Source organism: Parasteatoda tepidariorum, chromosome 6, assembly GCF_982258835.1.
Source record: "Parasteatoda tepidariorum strain Cologne lab strain chromosome 6, Ptep-v5.0, whole genome shotgun sequence".
In the NCBI taxonomy this organism is placed as follows: Eukaryota; Metazoa; Arthropoda; class Arachnida; order Araneae; family Theridiidae; genus Parasteatoda; species Parasteatoda tepidariorum.
This window is the reverse complement of record NC_141760.1, coordinates 96,047,638-96,072,404: the sequence shown is the minus strand read 5'-3', so window position 1 is coordinate 96,072,404 and position 24,767 is coordinate 96,047,638. Positions and strand designations below refer to the sequence as shown.

At 31.1% G+C, this 24,767-nt stretch overlaps 1 protein-coding gene across 10 annotated transcripts in view; it reads right to left on the bottom strand.

The window, feature by feature from the left end:
- Positions 1-24,767, bottom strand: part of Mp (collagen XV/XVIII-type protein multiplexin) — a 233,136-nt gene that overhangs the window by 27,893 nt on the left and 180,476 nt on the right. For 2 of the 10 annotated variants that reach the window (XM_087166207.1, XM_087166212.1), the window contains exons 8-16: positions 22,363-22,444; positions 13,746-13,802; positions 10,130-10,191; positions 8,651-8,774; positions 6,547-6,617; positions 5,054-5,179; positions 4,801-4,860; positions 2,378-2,527; positions 1,677-1,880 (exon numbers count right to left, since the gene is read on the bottom strand). In XM_087166207.1, coding sequence (XP_087022333.1) covers positions 1,677-1,880; positions 2,378-2,527; positions 4,801-4,860; positions 5,054-5,179; positions 6,547-6,617; positions 8,651-8,774; positions 10,130-10,191; positions 13,746-13,802; positions 22,363-22,444 — 936 coding nt within the window. Of the gene's footprint in view, positions 1-1,676; positions 1,881-2,377; positions 2,528-4,800; positions 4,861-5,053; positions 5,180-6,546; positions 6,622-8,650; positions 8,775-10,129; positions 10,192-13,745; positions 13,803-22,362; positions 22,445-24,767 lie in introns of all 10 variants that reach the window. The other 8 variants (XR_015434795.1, XM_087166209.1, XM_043048648.3 and 5 more) reach the window with 8 other exon arrangements.

Genomic DNA, 24,767 nt, shown 5'->3' with positions numbered 1-24,767 from the left:
AGTGGACATTTTCACAGGCTTATTTACACGTTTTTGTAAGATATTTTCTTTTAAAAAGTTAATAAAGGGTATTCAAATGAAAAATTAAAATACAGAGAACGTGTATTGTTCACAATTATGATGAAATATACTACTTTGCAATAAAATTCATAACAAAACACGAAACCGAAAATCAAAAAATTCAAAGTAGCATACCATCCCTATACTTTGATTACTGGTCCAGGGAACCACTGATTATTTAATTTTTGGTAGTCAGAGATAAATTTTGGTGGTCCTATAGTAACGGAACATTGCTAATTTCGAGCTCTGCTTATAATAACGTAATATGAGAGCGAGAGTTATAACGTGATATATATGATAATTTTAATTTTTCATTAATCGCTCAACTCCCCAGCAGTAATAATACTTATGAGTTTTGTTGTTTTAAAAAAAAATTGATTTCTCACTGCATGTAAGCATGCACGAAGTCACCCCGTTTTGCAAAATCATTTTAAATCACCTTATTTCTATTTTAATGTTTTATTTGAAAACGTTAAATGCGAGCCGTGGTAGACGAGTGTTTATAGAATCATACTTCGGTCTGGAGAGGCCGGGTTCAATCTTCGCCAGGACCGCCAAGATCCATCAAGTACACGCGATATACGGGCTCGTAAAATCTGTGGAATCGAAAGTCCTGTGGTTGGACACAAAGCAGAACCGTGGGTAGAGGGATCTGGAGAAAATTTCTTTCCCCCTTCAGATCTATGTCTTAATTGAGGAAGTGGCCTGCTGAACGAGTGATGCTGCCATTTAACTGTGAGGTTCTGAGTTAAGGCTTACTTTCACTCATGCGGTGCTCTCTTGTCAAAGGAAAGGCACACCTTCCTGACTTAATTCGCAAAAGTCCAATGGCTGGTGACCTTGGCTTGTTTAGGTATCATTAGAAAAAACAGCAAAAAATTTATTCCTTAATTGGTTATTAAAAATGTATGATTAAAAATTGATTATTAACATAACTTAAGCAGTGGTGGGTTTGAATCCTGGTGATGGTAGGTAGATTCGAATTCCTCAACCGGCTCTCAACAACCAGAGTGCTGACGTGAAATATCCTCAGTGGTAGACGGATCATGGGTTAAAGTCTCCTTGCTGTCAGGCTAACCGTGTGAGGTTTTCGTGGTTTTCTTCTCCATATAACGCAAATATGGGTTAGTTCAACCAAAAAGTCTTCCACGAAGGCAAATTTCTCCCAGCACTTAATCCAGGAGTTCCCTTGTCTTCTGGATCGGGTTCAAAATTACAAGATTACGAAGATGAACATTGGTAGTCGTAAACCCAAAATTGGGTCTGCTGTTCAATAATGGTTGTGAAATTATATAAAATTATCATAACTAATATTTTTTGTCATTCGCAAATTAAAATTACATTTTGATAGGTTAATAGCAATTCAGCTTATTTGTGCAGCATGAGGATTTAACATTAAAATATTTCAAAATATTTACAGCATATTATTAGTAAATTCGCCGTCCCATATCAGATTATGTATACATAAAGAATAATTAGTTTATACGATTGGTATTTATTTTATTAATTAATATTTTATTATGGAATATTCTAATTTTATAAAAAAAAGACAGCAAACTAATATTTTACGCGTTTATATTATCTGATCTCAAAATAAAGTTTTTTTTAATAGTTACCTGATTGCCCTTATCACCTTTAGGACCTATGTCTCCACGATCACCCTTTTCGCCCGGGTAACCTCGTTCTCCTCGAACCCCTGATGGTCCAGGTAAACCAGGTGGACCTTGCACTCCTGGTACACCAGGTCTTCCCACGTACGGACCAAAAGGTCCATCTCCAGAGCTAGGATATAAACCTGAACCATAGGCACCTTCTAGCTGCTGAAAAAATGTAAGTTATTAAAAGTATTCCCCTGAAAAAAAAAGTCTAAAAATATTCCCCTTTTTTTAATCACTTTTGAGTTATACATTAAAAATAATTTGTAAAAAAAATAACAACATGATGTATTATTTATACTATTGCAAATGCGAAAATTTATTATTTAAGAATTCAATACATAATTTGCACTACATATTCTGCACTATAACTTAAATACATACATATACATATAACCAATAAGGTACAGATATATTTATTATTCATTAAATTAACAAATGAAATAAGAACAAAAATGAAATGCAAAATGTGTATATGTTTGAAAAAATAATTTCCATATTTAAAGACATTGAAACTTAGTACTATACGAAAAACTCTAAGTTATTAAAGGTATTTTTATTTCTATTTTGCTGACAATATACTTCATGTTACTCCTGCAAGTGACTTTTATAAAAGATAAAAATCAGAAGTTCTCTATTTAGAATAATGTATTACAACTTACATCAAAAGGAGTACCAATTCCATTGGCCAAGCCAGGTGGACCAGGCGGCCCAGGCATTCCCCTGGGCCCAGGACTCCCTGGTATCCCATCAACACCGGGTTCTCCTTTATGTCCTTGAGATCCCGGTACACCAATTTCTCCTTGATCCCCCTAAAAATAAAAATATTATACATATATACTTTGAAATGAAAAATTCAAAGGTTCACAATACAGCCCTATGAAATCCATGAAAAATATAATTAAATTCCAATTTTAAGATCATTATAAAATAAAAACTACTGAACTAAAAGTTACCGCAATGGGAATTATTTTAGACTTTATCTGGGATTTGGAATAAATAAATAATGTTCGAATCAGGAAGAATGACGCCGATCTGCGTTTATATTCAGGATCAGATGAATACCCGAGAAACAATTTTACCTTGGACCCAGTTGGGCTTAAAATTGGCTCAACATGGAAACTATATGAACGTGTACTGAGGGACCAATATTGGGATGTCTAGATTTTTTAATATGGGTCCTATGTAGGGCCAATATAGGGCCTACATTGACTGAATAATGTACGTTAAATATCGGGTGAATCTGACAATTCTACATAGAGTCGATATTGGTTGTAAAGTGGCATTAAAATATCGTAAGAATTGGCCATTTCTATGCAGGGCCAATATTGGAAAATATCTGCCCTTTGAACCCTTATTTAGCCAAGAATCGTGAATATTGGTTCAATGAGTGCCCAAGTTAGTTTGCTTCTTGGGTTTATTGGTCTTATGAGCATAAGAGACTAAAGGATGAATTTGTAATGTCATTGTGTATAAAACCGAACAATATATTGTGATTTATAATTAATCTTGAATGCTCATAAGATCAACATCGATGACAAAACCGCTGAACTTTTAAAGCCATTAAAGTTAAAAGATATTGCGATTTAGAATTAATCTAATACGTTCAAAAGACAAATATCCAATTTTTCAGAAGTGACATTCAAAGCAATATTCTCGCTGATGATGATGTTTCGAATTTCTTTGATAATCTTTTTTGAATATTTATGAATTTAGTAGCTTTCAGTTTCAGTCGGATTTTATTCACGTTTCATAGTGGAAAAAAATCAGCAATGAAAGAAATCATGCATATAAATCTGAAAGTTATATACCGACATAATTAATAAAATTTAATTATAATTTGTTGCCCATCAGGTGGCTTTACGTTATTAAAAATAGAAAAAAACATAATTTCAGAAGTCCTTCCCATATAAATAAAAGAGTGACTGCATTCAGTATTTGACTTACTGCTGTTGCTCGAGGCCAACTCATGATAGTCAAACTTTACCAACTTCAAGCAATTTTTTCGAGTACTTATATCCTTTTAGATGGGCTGTAAAAACGTATTTCTGTAATATTTATATTAAAATTGTACAGTGTTGATGGAGTTTTGATAGGTACCAATTATACGAATATAATACTTTGTACCTGAATTAATTGATTCGGTACATATAAAAACGGCATCAATTACCGTAATACCAGCAGTGCCTATTGCCAAAATCAAGCATCATTGGCGACAATAATATATTGGCAATTCCTTATGATTCTTATGACGATTAGAACTATTTATCCAATAATTTTTTTATTTTTTTCTCCACAAAGGAGAGAGCATTTGCCTTCTAATGAGGTGAACTGGATTCGAATCCCTCCGATGGTTGGTTGATTCGAATTCCGCAATCGGCTCGCACCGACCACAGTGCTGACGTAAAATATCCTCAGTGGTAGACGGATCATGGGTTAGAGCCCCCTTGCCATCAGGCTAACCATGGGAGGTTTTCGGGATTTTCCTTTCCATGTAACGCAAATGCGGGATAGTTCCATCAAAAGTTATCCACGAAGGCAAATTTCTTCCAATACTTAAATGAGAAGTTCCCTTGTCTTCTGGATTAGGTTGAAAACTACAATGTTACAGAGTTGAACATTAGTAGTCGTAAACTCAAAATTGGGTCGGCAGTTCAATGACGGTTATAAAATTAAAATAAATAATTATACTTTATAGTACGCAGTTTATTTTTTTATTTTTTATTATTTCAATTAGTATCTGTTATCAAAACTAATTAACCTTCATTGACATAAAAAATAGTATGACGATTTTTTATATTTTTCCTAAAGTAATTAATACCTTTTCTCCATTAATTATATTTAGTACATAGCTTATTTTTTTGTTTTAATTAGTACCGATTATCATAATTGCCATCAGCAATAAGCGATTTTTTACGTTTTTCCTACACGAATTAATACGATTTTTCCATTAATTTCGATTTTCCGTTTTGAAAAATAGAAATTTAAACGCCTTCGGACACCTATAATATGATAATTCTGAATTGTAATCACAATAATAATAATTTGACAAGAATTATTTGATTTCAATGCTTCTGCGTCTTACCTTCGGTCCAACAGATCCTGGCAAACCTATGCCCGGAGGTCCTGGTAGTCCTGGTGGTCCCTTTAAAACAAAAATTGCGCGTTAAACACCAAAAGCGAATCCGAATCACAAATAATTTCGAAGGCATTAAAAGTCAAATAGGATGATTTAAAAATATAAAATTCTTTTTATATATATATATATATATATATTCATGACAAAAAGGATAAAAAAGTAATTGAGTAGTATATGGTGAAAGTAATAATATAAATACCGGTTCTCCTTTCGCTCCTCTGAGATTATCATAAGGTAGGTCTAAATGTTTTAAAGAAATATTACACACGCAAGGTCCACCAGGTAAACCGTGATGACGAACACCCGAAAACCACTCCCGAGAGCCCTGAAAAAGAACATCAATTATAAAGACATAGACTGAGAAAGAAAAAGGATTACTATATATAAAACTTTTATTACTTTACAATTACTTTTTTTTATAAAACCTGCTAGCTGCAGGTAGTTCTTTTATGATTAAAAAAGATGAGTTTAATGCTAATATAAAGGTATTAAAGTTAGAAAAAAAACAGCATTTAACTGCACGTTTGAGGCTGTAAAAGATTTTAATATCGCAAAGGCTATAGTATAAATCGGACAAAAAAAAATCTCATTTCTGGAAGGAATGTCAATTAATTTATTGCTTTAATTGTAATATTTGTTTTTGTGTTTAATCTTACGCGCAATTCCACATTATTAAGATTTTTTGATCTGTAATGAAAAATTTCATTAAGAAAATTAGCAATATTTCTGCTTTCATTAAAATATAAGCAAATTGTTTTTATTATTATGAAGTAATAATCTATTAATGATCTCTTAGAATTTATATAGTTCATTAAATCAGAATTTTTGTTGTTCTTCATCGACCTTTTTAATTTGATTTAAAGGAAAATGGATCCATGATAGAACGAGGCACTTAGTCCTTTGACTTCAATGCGCTTTTTTAAGTTTAAAGTTGAAATAATTTTTAATGAAAACATCTTATGTTTCTTTCAAAAATATTATCAGATAAGTTAGAAATTCTGTTTTTTTCTTAGCACTTCAGCTCAGAGCAGGCTTAAGTTTCCAATCAATTTTTTTACATCTTCAAGATGCATGTGATGCTATTAGATACTTTAGTGTATTCAAATCTTGCTGAGCGTGATCAAGCCATTTGAGAGAAGATCTTAGATAAGGGAAGTTATTATTTACCGCTAAAATACACAAGACTATTTAAGGAATTTTTTAAGCACTTCAAGAAAAGTGAAATAAGCACTTTTAAGAATTTTTCAAGCGAAATTTACGACTATGTAGATTTGAGCTTTTGGCTGTATCGACCTGGTATGTTTTCTGAAGGAAAAACTCAGGACTTGTTAGCACATATGAAACAGACATTAATAAGAATGGATTAAGGTTAATTTTATCAAAGATATTATTTCAATATATAATAACAATGGTTCTCAAAATTTATACTCGCTACTAATATATGTCTCTCCCTACTTATATACTAAGTATCAACATATTATACAAAATTCTGCTAAATTGCTTCTAGACATGGTCTGTTTCATAAACTTCAATTCTTCAGTAGTTTGAAAAAGAACTCGCGACTATAATAAATATAACGATGACCGATGACGTGATTGATTCAATAAACTAACTTGTTATGAGAAAAGTGTTTTAGAATATAGGACTTCGTAAAAGATTTTAGGGATCTGCATGGAATTATTTATTTTTTACCTGATCATCTCCTGATCCATAATCTCCTTCATTGAATATTTCTGAAGGACTACGTGGCAAAAAGACACACTCTCCCTGCAATAAGAATCAAGCTGTTAGTTTGGTAAATCATTTATTTTTATAAACTGTACAAAGATCGACTATAATATAGGAGTGAAATTAGAAACAAATTTTTTGTTAGACTAGAAAATTAAAAAAAAAAAAGAAGCAAAAAACCCGACGTTTAATCATATATGCACCAATTTATAATATTGTAAATGCAATTGTAAATTTTTTTTTCAACGGCAGGCACTGAATTTTTACTTTCTTCGCCTAGGAAGATGCCGGAAGTGTTACTCATTCAACGTTACCCAGTGGGCACCTGTGAACCTAAGTCACGGAGGCGAGCAACATTACCCACGCCACACTGCCAGTTACCCGTTTCATAGGGTGGGTTACATTCACACATCACACAATAGAGAACAACACACAGAGAGAAACATCCATGCCCTGAGCGGGATTCGAACCCGCAGCCACTAGCTTCACAGTCAAGCACGCTCACCGCTCGGCCACCTGGCCGGCTATTTTAAATTGTTAAACTTATAATTTCAAATGAGAAATATATTCCCCTTCTAAAAATCTATTGCCGGTAAGGCGTTCTGACATGTTTTTATTTCTCCAAATAACATCAAAAATTAAAATTATTAAAACGTGAACGATTAAGATTATTTAGTTAAAAATTTTCCATAGTACGAAATTGAAAGGAAACACCTGAAATGTAGTGAAGCTGCCATTATTACATTTTCTCGATTTAACTTCTAAACTTACCTTTCAGAAACTATATTTGGTATTTAGAAATCCCATTGCATTTTCTCTATATAGACTATTAAAGTTCAGTATTCAACCCATGGAGCGCCAAGGCGCACTGGGCCCAATTTTTTTACCATTGGTTCTGGGGTACAAATCAGATGTTTCGCTTGGATGGTCAGACTAACGTGGAACCTCCAGCGTTTAGTTTTCAAGCATGCTTGGTACTAATTTTAACGACCCACTGACGGGACGAAAGGTTAAGTCAACCTTGCCCCATCCAAGGATAGAACCCTGTAACTGTAACACGAAAGGGAGCTCGAATCGCTACCACTTAGCCATCTGGCGTCATATAGCCTATTAGTTATGTCATTATGTCCAGGTCAGAATGAGTTTTGTATTAAGAAAATTTTTTTAAAATTAAAACCACAGCAAGTTCCTAATAGGTTTCTAGAATTTCAAAAATAACTCTGCAAATACGTTTCAAAAAGTTCCCGAATTGTTTCGATGGTATCTGAGAGATATTTCAAGGATAGCGATTCAGAAATATTTCAGCGATAACAATCCAGAAGTACTTTAACGATGACAAACTGAAAATATTCCAGCGATGGCATTACAGAAATATTTCAACTATAACACTCCAGAAGTACTTCAACGATGGCAAACTAAAAAAAATTCTAACAATGGCGCACTAGAAATATTTCAACGATGGCATTACAGAAATATTTCAACGATGACATACCAGAATTATTTCAATGAGAAAAATAGAGAAAAATATGTTTTAACCAAAAAACCAAAAGGAATTTTGTGTAAAATTGCATTTTAGAAATATATCGGAGACAGCATGGTAGATTAGGTGATGTTTTTAACTCGCGTGAAACATAACTGAAAATTTTTTATAAAAATATTCTGGTTTTCAGTACCCAGCAAAATTTACATTTATTACCCAACCCACCAGATAGACATTTGGAAACATTCAAAATGACATGGTCATGGTAGTGAAATTCGAATGCGTACACAATCACGTATGACCCGCCAGTTAGTGGTAGAATTGGAGCATTTTAAAAACCACAAAATACAACGTGCCGAAAGTTAGCGAACAGGAAAAATTAAAATTGATTACCTCTTGTGATCCGGGAAGGAAGCGTTACATTAATATATTTCTTTACTCACCAATTAATTATTAACAAGTTTTTTTTTCCTTCCATTCTTACAGAATAGACACTTCATTATCACATCCATCCATTCTTACACAGAAGACATAATTAATTCAGAAAAAAGATGATGAGGTTATTTGCATAAAAAGATTATTAAGGACTTGCCTTTTCTCCCGGAGGTCCTACGGGTCCTTGTAATCCAGGTGGTCCAGGATCACCTTTCTCTCCTTTTAATTTTGGTTGCAGCTTTAGTAACTCATCTTTCGTTATGAGACCTGTTTCACCCTGAGGTAAACAGTAAAAAGAAGAAAACGGAATGAGTTATTAAATCAAGTTAATGAAGTTAAGTTTATGTCTTGTTTTCAGTATTAGTCAATAGTCACGAATTTAGACAACCCTCACGAAAGTCTAAGCCATTTTAAATTTTTGTTTTTTATATTTTGTATTACTAATCAAAAAGTTAAGATGAAAATTTTCCCGTTGGTTTGCATACGAGAGAGTACGTTGCTCTCGCAAGCAGCTTTAAAATGCAAACAGCTTTAAAATTGCTTTAATGAGTGGCTGACTAAATTTTTTGGGTACTTATTTAGGTACTTCAAATGTCACTCGCAAATCTAGCCGATTTTTTCTTTACACAGTTAGTACTTTTATTTATGAAATAATATTTATTCAAATTTTTGTCAATGTCTTCTTGATTGCGAAGACATAAATTATTGAAACTATAAGTTGGAGAAAAATAGTTAAATAGGAACGCAGAAATTTTATCAACTGCAGTTCAACGAATATAGTAGAGAAAAAAAAACTTCTATACGATTTTTTATGAAACTTATTTTGTATGTTTGAATTTCTATTATCATTTTTTTAAAGAGCGTTCTCATAAAGTAACGTCATTTTTTTTTTATCTTGGAGTCGTTCAAATCTTACTAAAGCACGGTTTTTTGCGATCTTATAAATTTTTTTCACTCTATAACCAACATAAAACCAAATTCCAACCTCACTTCAATACTTACGTGACTTTTTTTTTAAAATTTAAGTAATTTTGAAATCAATACCGAATTTTTTTCCAATGAAGAGAGTTAAGACTCTAAGTAGGAAAATTATAACCAGTTCTCTATTTCGTACTTAAGCTAAAGATCGCACACAACTATTCCAGAATATGGAACAATAATTTTCAGGTAATAAAATTAACCAATTAACTAAAATAGCTCTTTAAAATGAGTTGAAATTGAGTTACATTTTGTTAGGAAACTTTGAATACTACGTAATTTTTTTTGGAAATATTGGAAAACGTAATTTTACAATACAATTTTGTAAATGTAATTTTACAATACTTTCATTTTTCACAATACTGTAATTTTACAATACAATAAAACCTTGATTATCCGGATGAGGAGTATGTCTAAAAATCGACATCGTTGGATAATTGGCAGACTTTTTGAAGTCAATTTTTTAAATATAAACTTTAATGACGAGTAATTTTATACAAAGTTATTTAAAAAGTGAATTTCTTTTTATATAATGATCCGAACACTTTTAATATGTATGGGAAGGGGTGACGGATAACTGAAGTGTCGCATGATCGAGTGTTGGATAATCGGGGTTTTACTGTACTTTTGTATTATTCAACAATTCATCTTTACCTTTTTTCCTGGTAGCCCATGTCTGCCTGATTGACCTTTTTGTCCTTTCGCTCCAGAAACTTCTTAGTCATAAAAAATAAGTAATATTATTAATAAGAACATACTATATTTAGCATCTTTCTTACTTATTATGGAAACAAAATAATCATAAACGCAGAAAACCGGAGTTAAGATTTTTCTCCAGTTTTCGTTTTGTAAAAACAAAATATAAATTGTCTTTGTTTTTTCGGAAAATAAAAGTTGAATTCATTCAGATTTAAGGACAAGCAGCAAAAAAAGATGTCATTTGTACCATATTTATTAATTACAAGCTATGTAACTTCCGACACACATATGTCAAATGTAGGATGAGTTGATGATGAGTTGACGGAAGTTCTGAAAGGAAAAAAAAAATGACATTCCCACTCTGTTTGTTCTTCAAATGCAATGGAAAGATTATTTCTGATTTTTATTCTATACATCTATATTTCTTTATTGCACTCATTATCGAAACAATTAGCGCACCTAGAAAGAGTTGTCTGAATGTAACGAAATTTTACGTTCGTAAGTGTGGCGTTGAAGTAAATGATTAAAAAATCAAAGCGAAATGAAAATAGATTGCAAAAGAAAATGGAAATGAATGGAAGTTTCAGTAACCTTTTGGGCCACCTCTAGCGCGATACGGTCGCGCATTGAGGCAAATATGTTCGTTATAAAGACCTGCAGCATTTGCTATAAAAACGCAGCTAAATCGACCGTTCAACTTGCCGTCCCATGTGGTGTCAAATATGCTCGTTCAATGACAAATCTGGGAATCGACGAGCAGGCTAGGGAAGGTTGATAATTCAGCAGAGGCATTCCTGTGACATCCTTTCTTTGTGTGACCAAACTTTTTTTCTTTTGAAACCGCCGTTGAACAGCCGACCCAATATTGGGTTTACGACTACTAATGTCCAACTCCATTGCTTTGTAATTTTGAACTCCTAGATCAAGTATAAGGAGAATTTTGCCTTCGAGGAGGGGTTTTTGATGAAACTAAACCCCATTTGCTTTACATGGAGAGGAAGACAAACAGAACCTCCCACGGTTAGCCTGACAGCAAGGGGACTCGAACCCAAGATTCATCTACCATGGCAATATTTTACGTCAGCACTGTGGTCGGTGCAAGCCGGATGCGGATTCTGTATCGACCAGCCATTGCTGGGATTTGAAACCGGTTCACCTCATTGGAAGGCGAACGCTGTATCCTCGAAATCATCACGGCTCCGTCACCAAACTTTGAAAAATGACTCCTGGAAGCAATGTCATGAGTGATATCACATGTGTCTTAAGGATGTCACGAACGTTTCCCTGGGCTGTCACGGCGCCGTGGATCAATATTAGGGGTGATCGTGTGTTGTATAACACTCCATATCACTCCACCGGTAATAGAAATGGTGTGCCGCTGTACAGCGTAGACAGGAGTGACACTTACCGTTGACTGCTTTTGAAGTGGTATTGCTCTCGATGAGATTAGACTGCAACAGAATAGAACCAGGTTGTCTTCAGTGATGAATCCAGATTCAATTTGGGTAGTGGTGACCATCGTGTACGAGTGTTGAGGTCCCGTGGTCGACGCATGTTGTACAGCAGCACACTGCTTCTGCAACTGCTGTGATGGCATGGGGTGCTATCGCATACAACACACGATCACCTCTAATATTGATCGACGGCGCAACGATCTATAGATGCAAACTCTTTCATTTCTTCCTGGCTTGAAAAAATTATTTTATTACATTTTAACGAGTCAGAGAGTTTATGCTTTAATTTTTTTTCTTGTTTAAAAATTTGATTTAAAATAATTTTGTCCTCCAGTACACGCAAATAATTTAAAGATATAGATAAAGGAAATAAAAATTAAATCGATGAGATGTAGCTGTTTTTTGGAGCTAAGAAAATAAAAAGAACACTTTTTACTTAGTTACTATTGTTATTTCAATATGACCAGGAAAATAGTTCGTAAAAAAGGGAAATTGTTGGCGGAGAAACTCTTCCAAGAAATGTTTTCAGCGTTTTACTAATTCTTCAGGTTTATTTAAATTCGGAAATTTGCTTAAAGAAAAACATCTTTAAAAAATTTGTGAGAAGTCATTTTTCTTAATTTACATTATGCATATTTGAGTATAGTGCTCTAAATGTATGGGATAAAACTTCAGGGTGTTAACTTTTTAAATAAATAAAGGAACACCCTGAATAAATTTTAAACTAATGATGGATTTTTCACGCATTAGGACGCATTCTTAATGGATCGAGGACCTATCCTCAAATATGTTAATTAATTAGTGTAGACGATATTTTAAGTTACGAAATTAGACACAAAAAGGTACTTTCCTTGAAGTAACATATCTTTTTTCTTTTGACATTTTCGGATTCATGACCTTCCGTATATAGGAGATAGCCGATTGTGGAAAATACGGTCCTAATAGTTAGTTTAGGAGAACGGTCGAAAGATTGGAACCCTTTAATGTTATTTTTACTTTTAGTGTATTTCGTCATATCTCGAGAACTTTTTTTAACGAATTTAAAGATTTTTGCAAGCAATTATAAAATTCATTTTTCCAAAGATAATTCTATGAAAATAAATAACTTTTAGCAAATACTTATTTTTTCTTATTCCATTTAATAATAGTCGAAAATTTTTTGTGTAAAGTATAATAAAAAATCATCTAATAGATCTTTAAATTCGTATATATCTATAGTACATATCTATAGTAAAAAAAGTATCTAATTTTTTACATCATTTTAAATAATTTAATTTCGCATGGTCAAATACAAGTTGATCGAAATTGGTCGAATGAAGGCTGAGAAATCAAAGTTAAATTAAAAATTAGATTTTTTTTCAAATTTTCATTGTTGCTATTTAAATTACATTCTTCAAAATTAAGTGAAAAATTGTATACCTTACAGTTCATAAATTTTTCGATCATTATTAATTTAATAATTGAAGAACAGTAAATTATAATGCAATTGTTTTTGCTTAGAATTATTTTTAAATAAACTAACTTTATAATTGTGTGCAAAAATGTTTCAATACGCTTAAAAATTTTTCGATATATGGGGAAAAACTCAAAACGTAAAATTAAAATTAAGGGGTCCGAACTTTCTATATCACTTTCCTGATCAAACTATTGGGACCATATTTCCCAGATTACGGCAACCCTTATATTTTGAGGGTCAAGAATCCAAATCTATCGAAAAATACAGCACAACTTTATTCGGAGAAAATAAGTTTTTGCGTCTGATTTCGTAATTCAAGATATCTTTTGCATTAATTAATTGGCATATTTATTATTAAGACCTCAAACAATTAAGTTTGCTTCCTAGCACGTGAAAAATCCGACTATTATATCAAAAGTTATTAAAGATGTTCAACTTTACGCACTGTACATCATACCTTAATTGCAGAATTGAAAGTTTAACATTTTAAAAACCGTTCGTGCAATAGAACCTAAAAACACAAGCAACCAAAAGAACCGATACGGATATAAAAGCCTCAATATGCAATAAAACAATAAAATAAATAATATAAAATTAAATTTAAAAAATCTAGTAAGCTAAAAATAAAGCAAACAAAAAATTGTCCACCACCTCGACTTACTTTCGACGCCTATATGCCCTGGACCGGGTGGCGGAGGCGTAATCAATGGGGGTGGACCTAAAAAAGCAAATCAAATGAAACAGTTTGCCACAAAAGAAATACTACAACATAAAAGAAGCGAACTTAAGAGAAAAACTGCAACAAAATAAAAGAGTGAGTCTTCTTTTGCTTGTCAAGCAGCGGGTGGTGGGCGTTAAAAACTCATAAGAATATGACTTTTTTTTTTAATTATTTCACCTTTTTTTCTTACTTCTTTCAATTTTTTGGTTATGTTTTTTGAGAAATACCTGCGAAGATGCAACAAAAAACAACATACGGATACCATTGTCTTTGGATGTGACCTTACAGCAACCCACACTTTGTGGTGAGTATGATTGCGTATTGACAAAGGTGAATGAAATTGAGGAGTAATTATTGATTTAGGTCTTTTCAATTTGATTTTAAAGCACTTATTGAAAAAAAAAATTATGTTTGCTCAGTCTTTGATAGATTGTTGAAATAAAGTTGGAAAAATAAATAGAGAAACCATTGTATTGAGTTTAAAGTCATATATAATTATAAAAACGTATGATCCATATATATGAGTTATATATAATTATAAAAAAGTTCATCATGGATTGAATCTGTGGTTTTTAAGAAAAACGATGTAAGTAAAATGAATTTTTTATGTTCTATATCTAGTTGTAAGGTATGATAAGTGGTTTTTTTTAATTTTTTTTAAAAATATTTTTTTATATATAACCGTCGTTGAACAGCCGATCCAATTTTATCTAATGTTCAATTCCGAAGCCTTGTAATTTTGAACCCAATCAAGAAGACAAGGGAACTCCTGGATCGAGCATAGGGAGAAATATGCTTTCGTGGAGGACTTTTTTGATGGAGCTAACCAGCATTTGCGTTACATGGAGAGGAAGACCACGAGAACCTTCCACGATTAGCCTGACGGCAAGGGGACTCTAACCCATGATCCGTCTACCACTGAGGATATTTCACGTCAGCGCTGTGGTTGGTGCAAGCCGGATGCGGAATTCATATCGACTGGGATTCGAACCCGGTTCGCATCATTGGAAGGTGAACGCTCTATGGTAAGCGTTTAAGCAAACTTGACAATTATTTTGAAAAAAGGAGAAATTCTTCTTACATTAAAAATTGTCTTTCGTTTGGTTTTAAATTCAAACGACCCTTACTTAAAAAATAACCATTGTTCCAAGTTACATTTGTAACATTTTTTCATTGATTCTTATCTCATATTTTTATCACAAAGGCGAATTTATGCGTTTTATTTGATACTCATTTGTCTAAGATATTTAAATGTTTCCCATTAAGCGTACAATTTATTATTTAAGATAATAGACTTATGCACTAAACACCTAAACCATTTAATATATAATGCATAATGCCTGATATTTCGTGCAAGTTCTCACACATTTTTTCCCCGCAAGACAATTAATATGAATATTTCAAATAGATCGCAATCACTGATAGTGTCAAATTCTTTTTCAAGATAAGGAGTCTCACATTTAATAGATTTATCAAACATCATTAATTATAATTTATAGCTTAGAGTGTGTAAAAGAATCACGATGTTATAAATTAAGGGAGTCCTGAATTAATTTGTTCACAAATTTGATGTATAATTTATTGAATACATTTCTACTAGAGAAAATAAAACGAATAACTTCATTCTATCAAAGATAAGTATTGATTGATTATTTTAATTAGTAATTCAAACAGGATTTTTAATTTATCCTTTTAATTATGTATTTAATAGTGTAAGCAAATTATAAGCGATTAATTATTGATACAGTGAATATTCATTATTACTAAAATGACAAAGTTAATGAATCAGAAAAATTTCCAATAATTTTTAATTTTTCCAGTACATTTCAATTATCTATAAAATTTTTTGTAAAAGCTGCAATCTTGCAAAGATTTAACATAAAAGGACAATTTTAAACTTTTTGAAAATTAGAACTCTGTTTATAATTTTTGTTAGAGTCACTGACATTTTACTTGACAGGGCAATATTTAAACTTTTTTTTGCTATTATAAATTTATGAAATTTTACAGCATAATTAATGAAAATTATTTATTAATTATGATTGTTGTTAGAAATGGTGAGAATTTGAAAGACGTTTATTAGAATTCACCCTCAATTTCTAATCTGCAATAAAATAGGTTTTGGTGTTCTGTACACCAGCTTTCTGGAATTGTGATGTCAGATTTCGGCAGTGTTTTTGTTTCTCTTACTTATTAAATTGCGAACCCTAATGTGCAAATTTTTTTCTTTATTTTCGGCATGGTTTCTAAAAATATGCATTTAACGACGTTTATTAAAAAACCTGCAAATTCACAGCCGCACCAGACTTGTATAGACAGGTATAAAAAAAAACTATATGCTCCTATAAGAGATACAATATCCTCTACACCTAATGAGGATAAAAAGATATTTTTCTAATTTGCATGTCTCAGCAAGTCACACGAAACTTCCAACAAATTCCAAATCTGTGGTTATTCTGTTTATATAGGTTTCAAATGTATATTTCCCTTAAAATAAAACGTTAGGGTCTATTTGATGTCTTTATCATTTATAATTACCGTAAATTTCTCTATCATTTATAATTATTGATTTCTATATCATTAATATTATTATTGATTTCTCTTTCATTATATCATCTATACTTAATGAAGGCAACATTGTTTTCACTACCTTGCATAGCAATTCACAAGGAACTTCTAACGAATTCCGAAATATGGAGTTATTCTAGCCAATTAGACTTCCAAAATACACATATGTATCTGAAAATAAACGGGCTATTATATTCTTAACGGGCTATTTTATATCTCTCTCATTTATAATTAGTAGTTGTTTTCTATCATTATACCTTCCATAGTTAATGACGGCACATTGTTTTCACTTTGCTGCATATATTAACAATTCACACAAAGCTTTCAACAAATTCCAAAATCTGCGGTTTCTCTGACTGGGTTTCAAAAAAATATTTATATCTCCCTGAAAAAATCTTAACAAGCTATTTGATTTCTCAAGTATTTTTAATTATCATTGATTTCTTTATTATTCTTTATATCCTTAGCGATATACCTCAGCGATTCACACTTCCAACAAATTCCAAAATCAGCGGTTTTTCTGACTGGGTTTCTAAAAAATATTTATATCTCCCCGAAAAGAATCTCAACAGGATATTTAATTTCTCAAGTATTTTTAATTATTATTGATTTCTTTATTATTCTTTATATCCTTAGCGATATACCTTAGAGATTTACACTTCCAACAAATTCCAAAATCAGGGGTTTTTCGGGCTGGGTTTCCAAAAAAATATTTTTATCTCCCCGAAATAATTCTTAACACGCTATTTGATTTCTCAAGTATTTTTTTAATTATTATTGATTTCTTTATTATTCGTTAGCGATATACCTTAGAGATTCACACTTCCAACAAATTCAAAATCTGAGGTTTTTCCGGCCACATAGGTTTCTAAAAAATATATATATCTCCTTGAAAAGAAAATCTTTACGGGCTATTTGATTTCTCTATCATTTATAATCGCATGGCATTGATATATTACTGGTTATCCAACATATAATCCCACCCGAATCTGAAGCCGTGCAATCCTTGACAGGAAAGGCAATCAAAATTGGATGGTTGTCAAGTAGAACATGAACACTCGTCCTTCAACTGGTGATGACACATTCAAAAAATGTTGACAGCTGTCTTCTCGATATGTTATTTCTTTTTTTTTTCTTCTTCATATTTACTAAGAAAAGGAAGAAACTATTGCCTATGAATTTAGGTAATTACAAAAGCTACTGAAGCAAAATGCTACGGCTTTCAAAATTCAATCGTCTTACAAAGTAGCCAAATTAGACACTTTATATTTCTAAGTTCAGCTTTTCATTGATTACTTCATCAATTCATGTCATGAATTTATTTTTTCCTCGTGAAAGTCTTTTTACTTGAAATTTTCAATAAAGGCTTCAAAATAGGAAAATTTGTGTTCGTGAAAATTCTTTTTTACTATATCTATCTATCTAGATAGATAGACCTATAGATAGATAGATTTGCATGAAAACTAAGATAACAGTCTTATCCTTTGTAAGGCAAAGGAGGAACTCGCATTTACTCAGCTTCATTTAACAGGCAGCAAAACTTATAAAAGGTCTATACATAAAAACTTTATTTTTAATTATTTTTAAATGATTTTTAAATTTATGCAACGATATTAAATAGAAAAGAATAAATCGCTATACAGTTACTAAGGAACAACAACAAAAAAAACTTTATTATTTACTCGTCGCGGTATCTTCGCAATGCAGCCTCTAAATTTTAGTTCGAAAAATTTACAGATGTGTTTTTAAAATGAGTGTAATAACATAATCTGCTGTATTCTCTGCAGAGCTGGAGGGTTTCTGCTACCGGGATTATAACTACAGAACAAATTAGAGAGAGAAAACTAAAAAATATTTATTGAAAACATAAGTTTCAATGAATAAACACGCTGTAAAATCGGTTACTCAAAATTGAGTTTCGAAAATCAGTTTCGAAACAAATATAGTCAAATTTGAAAACCTATTGTAGTGTATCTACCACTACAAAAATACAATTCCAATTCACTAGTATATAAGACATGTTAACTCGATTCTGTGGTGGGGTACCTTTTCATAGATGAAGGTTGACATGGTCGAAAACTACTTAATACCCACATTGGTGACACGGACGTGATGTGAACACGCCTACCTTGGTAGAAACGCCCATTACGATTTGAACACGCCTACTTTGATGGACATTGGGTAGTTGACTTGTGACTGCGACATTGGTCTCCTTACGCTTTTGCTTCTCAGCCTCTCTCACACACAGCGTATGTACTCGATTGCTAAAGACAACACAGGAGCGACTACGATCATGAACTTAATACAACTCTCACGATCAGCTCTCAAAAAGTACAGTGATCCTAATACAGCTCTTCCGGCTTCTCACAAAACAGCAATGAATCAACTGGTGGTAGCCGTTCATTGAATTCTATTACAGATATAAGTCCGGTGGGGGAGTACTGTAGTGTATCTACCACTACACCTATATACTCATTATTGAGCCTGGTGACGTCAAATTTACAAAAGTCAACCTTTATTAGTTTGTAACGATCAAATATTCGAAAAGAAAACCTAATTAAATACAAATTTATTGCTCTTGCCTTCATTCCTAATTTATATCAATTAAATGATAATAAGTTTTTAGATCGGTAATTAACACTTTTCAGCTATATTTATTTGCACATGAAGACGGTTTTTCAGAGCTGTTTTAATTTTGAGCACGTCACTTTACTTAAAAATGACCACACGGGGCTTTCGAATTCGACTATTTGTTTTAGGACTATTTTGACACATTTTTGCACAATTTTGAGAAACCCTTTTTATACAATGCATAAAAGAAGGTTATCCTTGAAATGATACAAAACGTACACTTTGCTTTGCAGTGTGACTAACTTTTGAAGTTAAATAATATCATTTAGGTCTATTACAAAGTAACTTATTTATTATTTGACGTAGACCATAGACCTTTGACGTAGAAAGAAAACTAGGAAAATATCTTTAAAATTGACTTTTTGCTAATTATTGTCGAAATCTGACACGAATTTTCGAAACATGTTTCCAATAATAAAATCAGTTTTTTTTCATGCCTTTTATCTTAGAAATAACACTACAAAAATTTTAATAGTTAATACCGTTAGTTCAGCTCTCAAGGACATCTATTTGACATCCGTCACGTCTTATTAACGTCCTTGAGATCAAGTTACATAATAGTTTGAAGAAGGAAAGACCTTTATTATGAAGTGTTTAACTAGTCAAATAATTTATTTTTGATTGCGAAAATGATAAACTTTAGAGGCTATTACTGACACCTCAATGTATTCATTATTAATAAATAGTTTTGTGTGCTAATTAGATATACATAAATAAAATATAAATAATGAGGTTTTGAATAAAAACTTTAAAAACAATAATTTAAATGAATGTTTTTATTAATAAGAAGATACGATAGAAGTTACTCGTAAAACGAATCATACGCACTTCATTTCTTCATCGTTCCATACGTCGAAATAAATTTAAATAATTCATGTTCTTTTTGTTATGATTTTTACCCATTGGCAAAATGGTCTTGGTTTGGATTTCATGGCGTCCGCACTTTTCAACTGTTACAATCAAGCAAGAGTATTAGTAAACAGTGCGTATGCGTTGCTATGACGACTGCTACTAATTTCTTTAGAATTCTTTTTTCATTTTTAATTTTGTTATGCATTAAGTTGGTGAGTTTATATTTGAGATATGGGACCAGTGAAATCCCTGAATACTTCTTGAGTTGTGAATAAAAGAGAATTTCATTATTCTAGCGATATTTTTGTTTTTTATTTTTAATTCTATAATAAAATTAACCGAATATCATCAATTTTTTAAAGTTAATATTTTAACCTGAGATTAATTATTAAAAAAAATATTAAATTGCGTGATACACATTCAATAAAATAGCTGAAATAAGGGAAAAAAGTGGGTTAGTTTTGCACCATTTTAATGTTTTATACATCTAAAAATATATTCGCAGAAATTTTATCACCTTTATATTTTGTAAAAAATGTATCAACATTTTCCTACATTTGGTTTTGAATTCTTAATTTATTAAATTAACTGGAGTAGGAACTGTTTAGTACGTGATCATGATTCAATATAACAGAGTTAACATTAATATAATGTATTAATTGACATTAATGTATTATGATAAATTGTTTTGAATATTATTTAAACTTAGCTGTACAAAATATTGCGAAATCAACTTAGAAATTGTTTCATATTAAAAATTAATTTTTTTTAAATATATGTTTTCAAATAAAGCATTCTGAAAATAATTAAAATTATAATTATATATTTCTTACGTTATTGAAATCAAGAGGCGCTTGTTAATTGGTAACCAATTTGCGAATTTTTGATTTTCAAATCATTACATTTGTCATAAAATTAACTATTTTAATAATATAAATCTACAAATGTCACTATTTTTAAAATAATTATTCTGTAATAAATTTAGTAATCGGAGCAGAAAATCCTCAGCGGCCATGTCGTATGATTATGCGGCATGTAAAATATCCCTGGAGTGCCTTATTGGCTCTTGGCATTTCCGGCAAAATTAAATTCCTAGTGCACTTAGCATCCAAGTAGAGTTTCGGTGCTGCCATCTAGTGCGGCAGAAACTAGACGTTCAAATTAACATGACCAATGGTATCTCACCCATTGTGGTGGTCATGAAAGAGTGGATACCACCTCTGGAGAACGCACTAGGTCTGCTCATCGGCAAGTTTGATTGTGCAGCTCATTGGAAATAATAATAACTAAGAAAAAAAATTGTAATCGGAGCTTATCTTGTAAAAACAAGAGTTTAAATATTTTCATAATTATTGCCATTTTTTTAGTGAAAATATTGCAGTTTTAACTACCTACACGCAATGCGAAGTTTTTTTTAAACAAATATGTATAAGGCTTTCATCTGATTTGATAATATTTTCATAAATTTTTATGAGCAATTATTAAACCTCTATGTCACCATCTTGCATCTCTTCAACAAACGCTAAGAGCATATAGCATTTTAAAAGAAACATCGGCAATTGTTTCTATCTTGTAACATTACTCTTAATAACTTATCAATTACTTTTAAAGTCTATAACTTTTTTTAATTCCAGAAGAACTAAAGGTTTTACTTATCTTAAGATTTTAAGATGACGAATATGTTAAGTGACATTTCCGATATATTTTAAGCTAAATTTACAAAGAAAAAACATGTTAAGTAACGATCTGAGTGTATTTTGTGATGGAAATCTAAGAGAAACAAATGTTAAGTGACGTTCTCGGTGTATTTTGTGTTGTAGATCTTAGAGAAAGGACACGTTAAATTAAATTATTGATGTATTTCAAGCTGAAGATCTCAGAGGAAGAACATGTTCAATACCATTTCTGTTATATTTTAAACTGGAGATATTATAGTAAAATCATGCGGAGGTCGAGCCCTAGCTCCCGTCATATGAAATGAACAACTTTCACTTGCCGTGATGTAGGTGATATAAATATTCTCTCTCCGGCAGCTTACAGCAGATGTACTCGATATCATATTGTGCGTGGTGATGCATCGAATTTCTTTCTGCATTTCTTACTAAACTAACTTGAACTAAATGCAACTTTCATGAACTAAATGTAATTTCATCAATTATTAAATGATTTCTTTCAAATGTTATTTGTTATTTATTATTTATTTTTATTAGTTATTAAAATAAATAATCAATTCTAAATTGGTGAACCGAGCGTGATTGGTGTAATTAATTTTTATCAGTTATTAAATAAAATAATTGATGCTAAAATCATATTAAGTGATATATCTACTCTACCTTCTAAAAGATTTGTTTTTGTTATGGTATGACTTTCATTTATGGCATAGTTAAATTTTATTAATTTTCACTGTTATTAAAAAAGAAGAATGGTTTAGAATAATGACTAAGGGACAAAAATGAAACATAAAAAAAACAAACAGAAAATTGAACATAAGAAAAATTGAACATACAAGTTCTATGAGGATATAAGTTACCTTCCTCGGCTAGGTCAGGTGAAGGAAGAGGGGAAACTCCTCGGTCATCATCATTTACCTTAAAAGATACAAAATAAATATCAGAAATTATTTTCTTCCTTAAACATTGAAATTAAAATAGGTAATACAAATATATAAGAGCAAAATAAAGAGAGAATAATTTACCAATTTATATTACTAAGGATTATTATTTTTTTTTGGTAAGAGTAAACTTCCTCAGCATTGTTTCCAAATAGGTGCATAATGATTTAAGAAATTTCCTCTAGATGGCAGCATAATACACCGAAACATTTTTTTCTCTAAATACAAACTGTGGAATTTTTTTTTAATTAAAAAAAGAAAAAAATGCTTTTATAAACAATTTGAAAATGTGGTTCGGCATAAGATTGCCCGAAGCTCTTCAACTATCAACTTTTAAAACTGAGGTTAAAAATTGTAGTACTCTGTTCAAGAGCAAACGGTGCGCCTTCGTTGTCATCGCGTGCGTTGCTATGGCAACTGCTGCTGTTTTAATAATTTTTTGAATCCTTTCTTTTTCATTAAGTTTATTGTGTATAGAGATTTTTGGTGAGTTGATTCTGGAATTGTGGGTTCAGAGAGATTTTAAGAAATATATTTCGAGTTGTGAATAACGTGAATTTCATTCCTTGAACGATATTTTCATATGTTCTTTTTATTTACAAATCAAAAATGAAGTCTGCAGTTCATACGCATTGGAAAGTCTTCAAAGTTACAATTAGTTTAATTTTATAATTTGAAATTATGACATTTAAAGACTATAATTTTCAATTAAAAAAAAACTTTCATTCTTTATACATTTACGAGTTGGTCACTGACATTCATAAACGAACTTTTAATGCGTTTTTCTCACTAACATATTTTTAAATAACCTTCTAGTGACCAAGTGTTCGACCAAGTTCATTTCGAATAATTTATGATTCAATTAAAAGATATTAAAATCTACAATCCAGCACAAAAGAATGGCGAATTTAAAAGTTCTAAATATAACTTAATTAGAATTTAAATTTGTGTTATAACTATATTTATTACATACATCTGAAGATTGAGCAAGAACTGGTGTCCAGAACAAGGGCCCTAAAGGACGAAAGCCCCAGCCACCCAATTGATGATTAAGAACACTAACACTTTAAATCTATAACTGCTATATTAATGTGTTATTAAATCTTTTAACAGCTTAATATTTGGATATTCGAAAGTATTTTATGAAAAATGGCGTGATTTTTAAATGAATTAAATAAATAAGTTTTAAGGCATAGTAGAATGCTAAAAACATCGAGCATATGTTAAAGTAAAACGTTCTACATCAGAAAAAGGGGGAGAAATTAAGAATATTTTGTTGGAAATTCGGTATACGATAAAAGGATGTTCACATATCTTTACATAAAAATTAAATTTAACCCTTTGATGTAGATGAAACCCTTTCACATATTTTTTCTGACACCCTAATTACAGGCAGAAATATATTTTGTTATTTTTCAACTATAAAAAATCCAGTATGACCAAAAAAATTTGTTAAATTATGGGAATTAAACTTGCACTAAAATAAAAAATCCAAAAAAAGTAGTTAAACTTTTTTCCATTCATATTTAAAAACTTATCAATAATTGATTTTGCAAATAAACGAAATTTCCATGATGAATAATTATTTCTTTCAGATCTAAATAACTGCAAATAAGTGAAAAATTCCAGATCAAATCACGGTATAAAGTACCGGCACCTTTGGGTGCATCTTTCATAAAATACATTTTACCGTAAAATCTATATTTTCCGTAATATTATACCGCAATTTTTACAGTAATATTTATTTAATTAGAGTGATTCAGTGATTTTAAGGGGAAAATTACGGTAAATCAAAATTTTTGTTCCGTTATATATTTTAGGAAAAAGTACCGGCACCGAGAATGGTGGTACTTTTTATCGTAATTTGATTCAGAATTTTTTTACAGCTTCACAGTTCGGAAACAAAACAAATAGATCACATAGAATAGACCATAGACAATCGAAAGCATAGATTACGTTTCAAATTTCATTTTTAAAATTTAACTATATTTTTTAATGGTATTTGTGAAAATAAGAATAATTATGACAAGAAGCATATTTTGAAGTAAAATATAAGAAAAAAATTAAACTTATATAGTTAGTTAATATGCTGATTTTAAATATTTTAGTTTTAATCAAATTGGGGATTATTACCCTTTCTCAATAGTTATACACTTTACAATTTCGAGAACCCCTCTCCTCCCATCATTAATGAATAGTTAAAAAAAATTTAAATAATATTTTAAAGTATTGGAATTCATTTTTTTTTAAAATTAAAATGTCAGTGTGTTTTAGATTCTGTAGCCAACTGAGCTTACTGT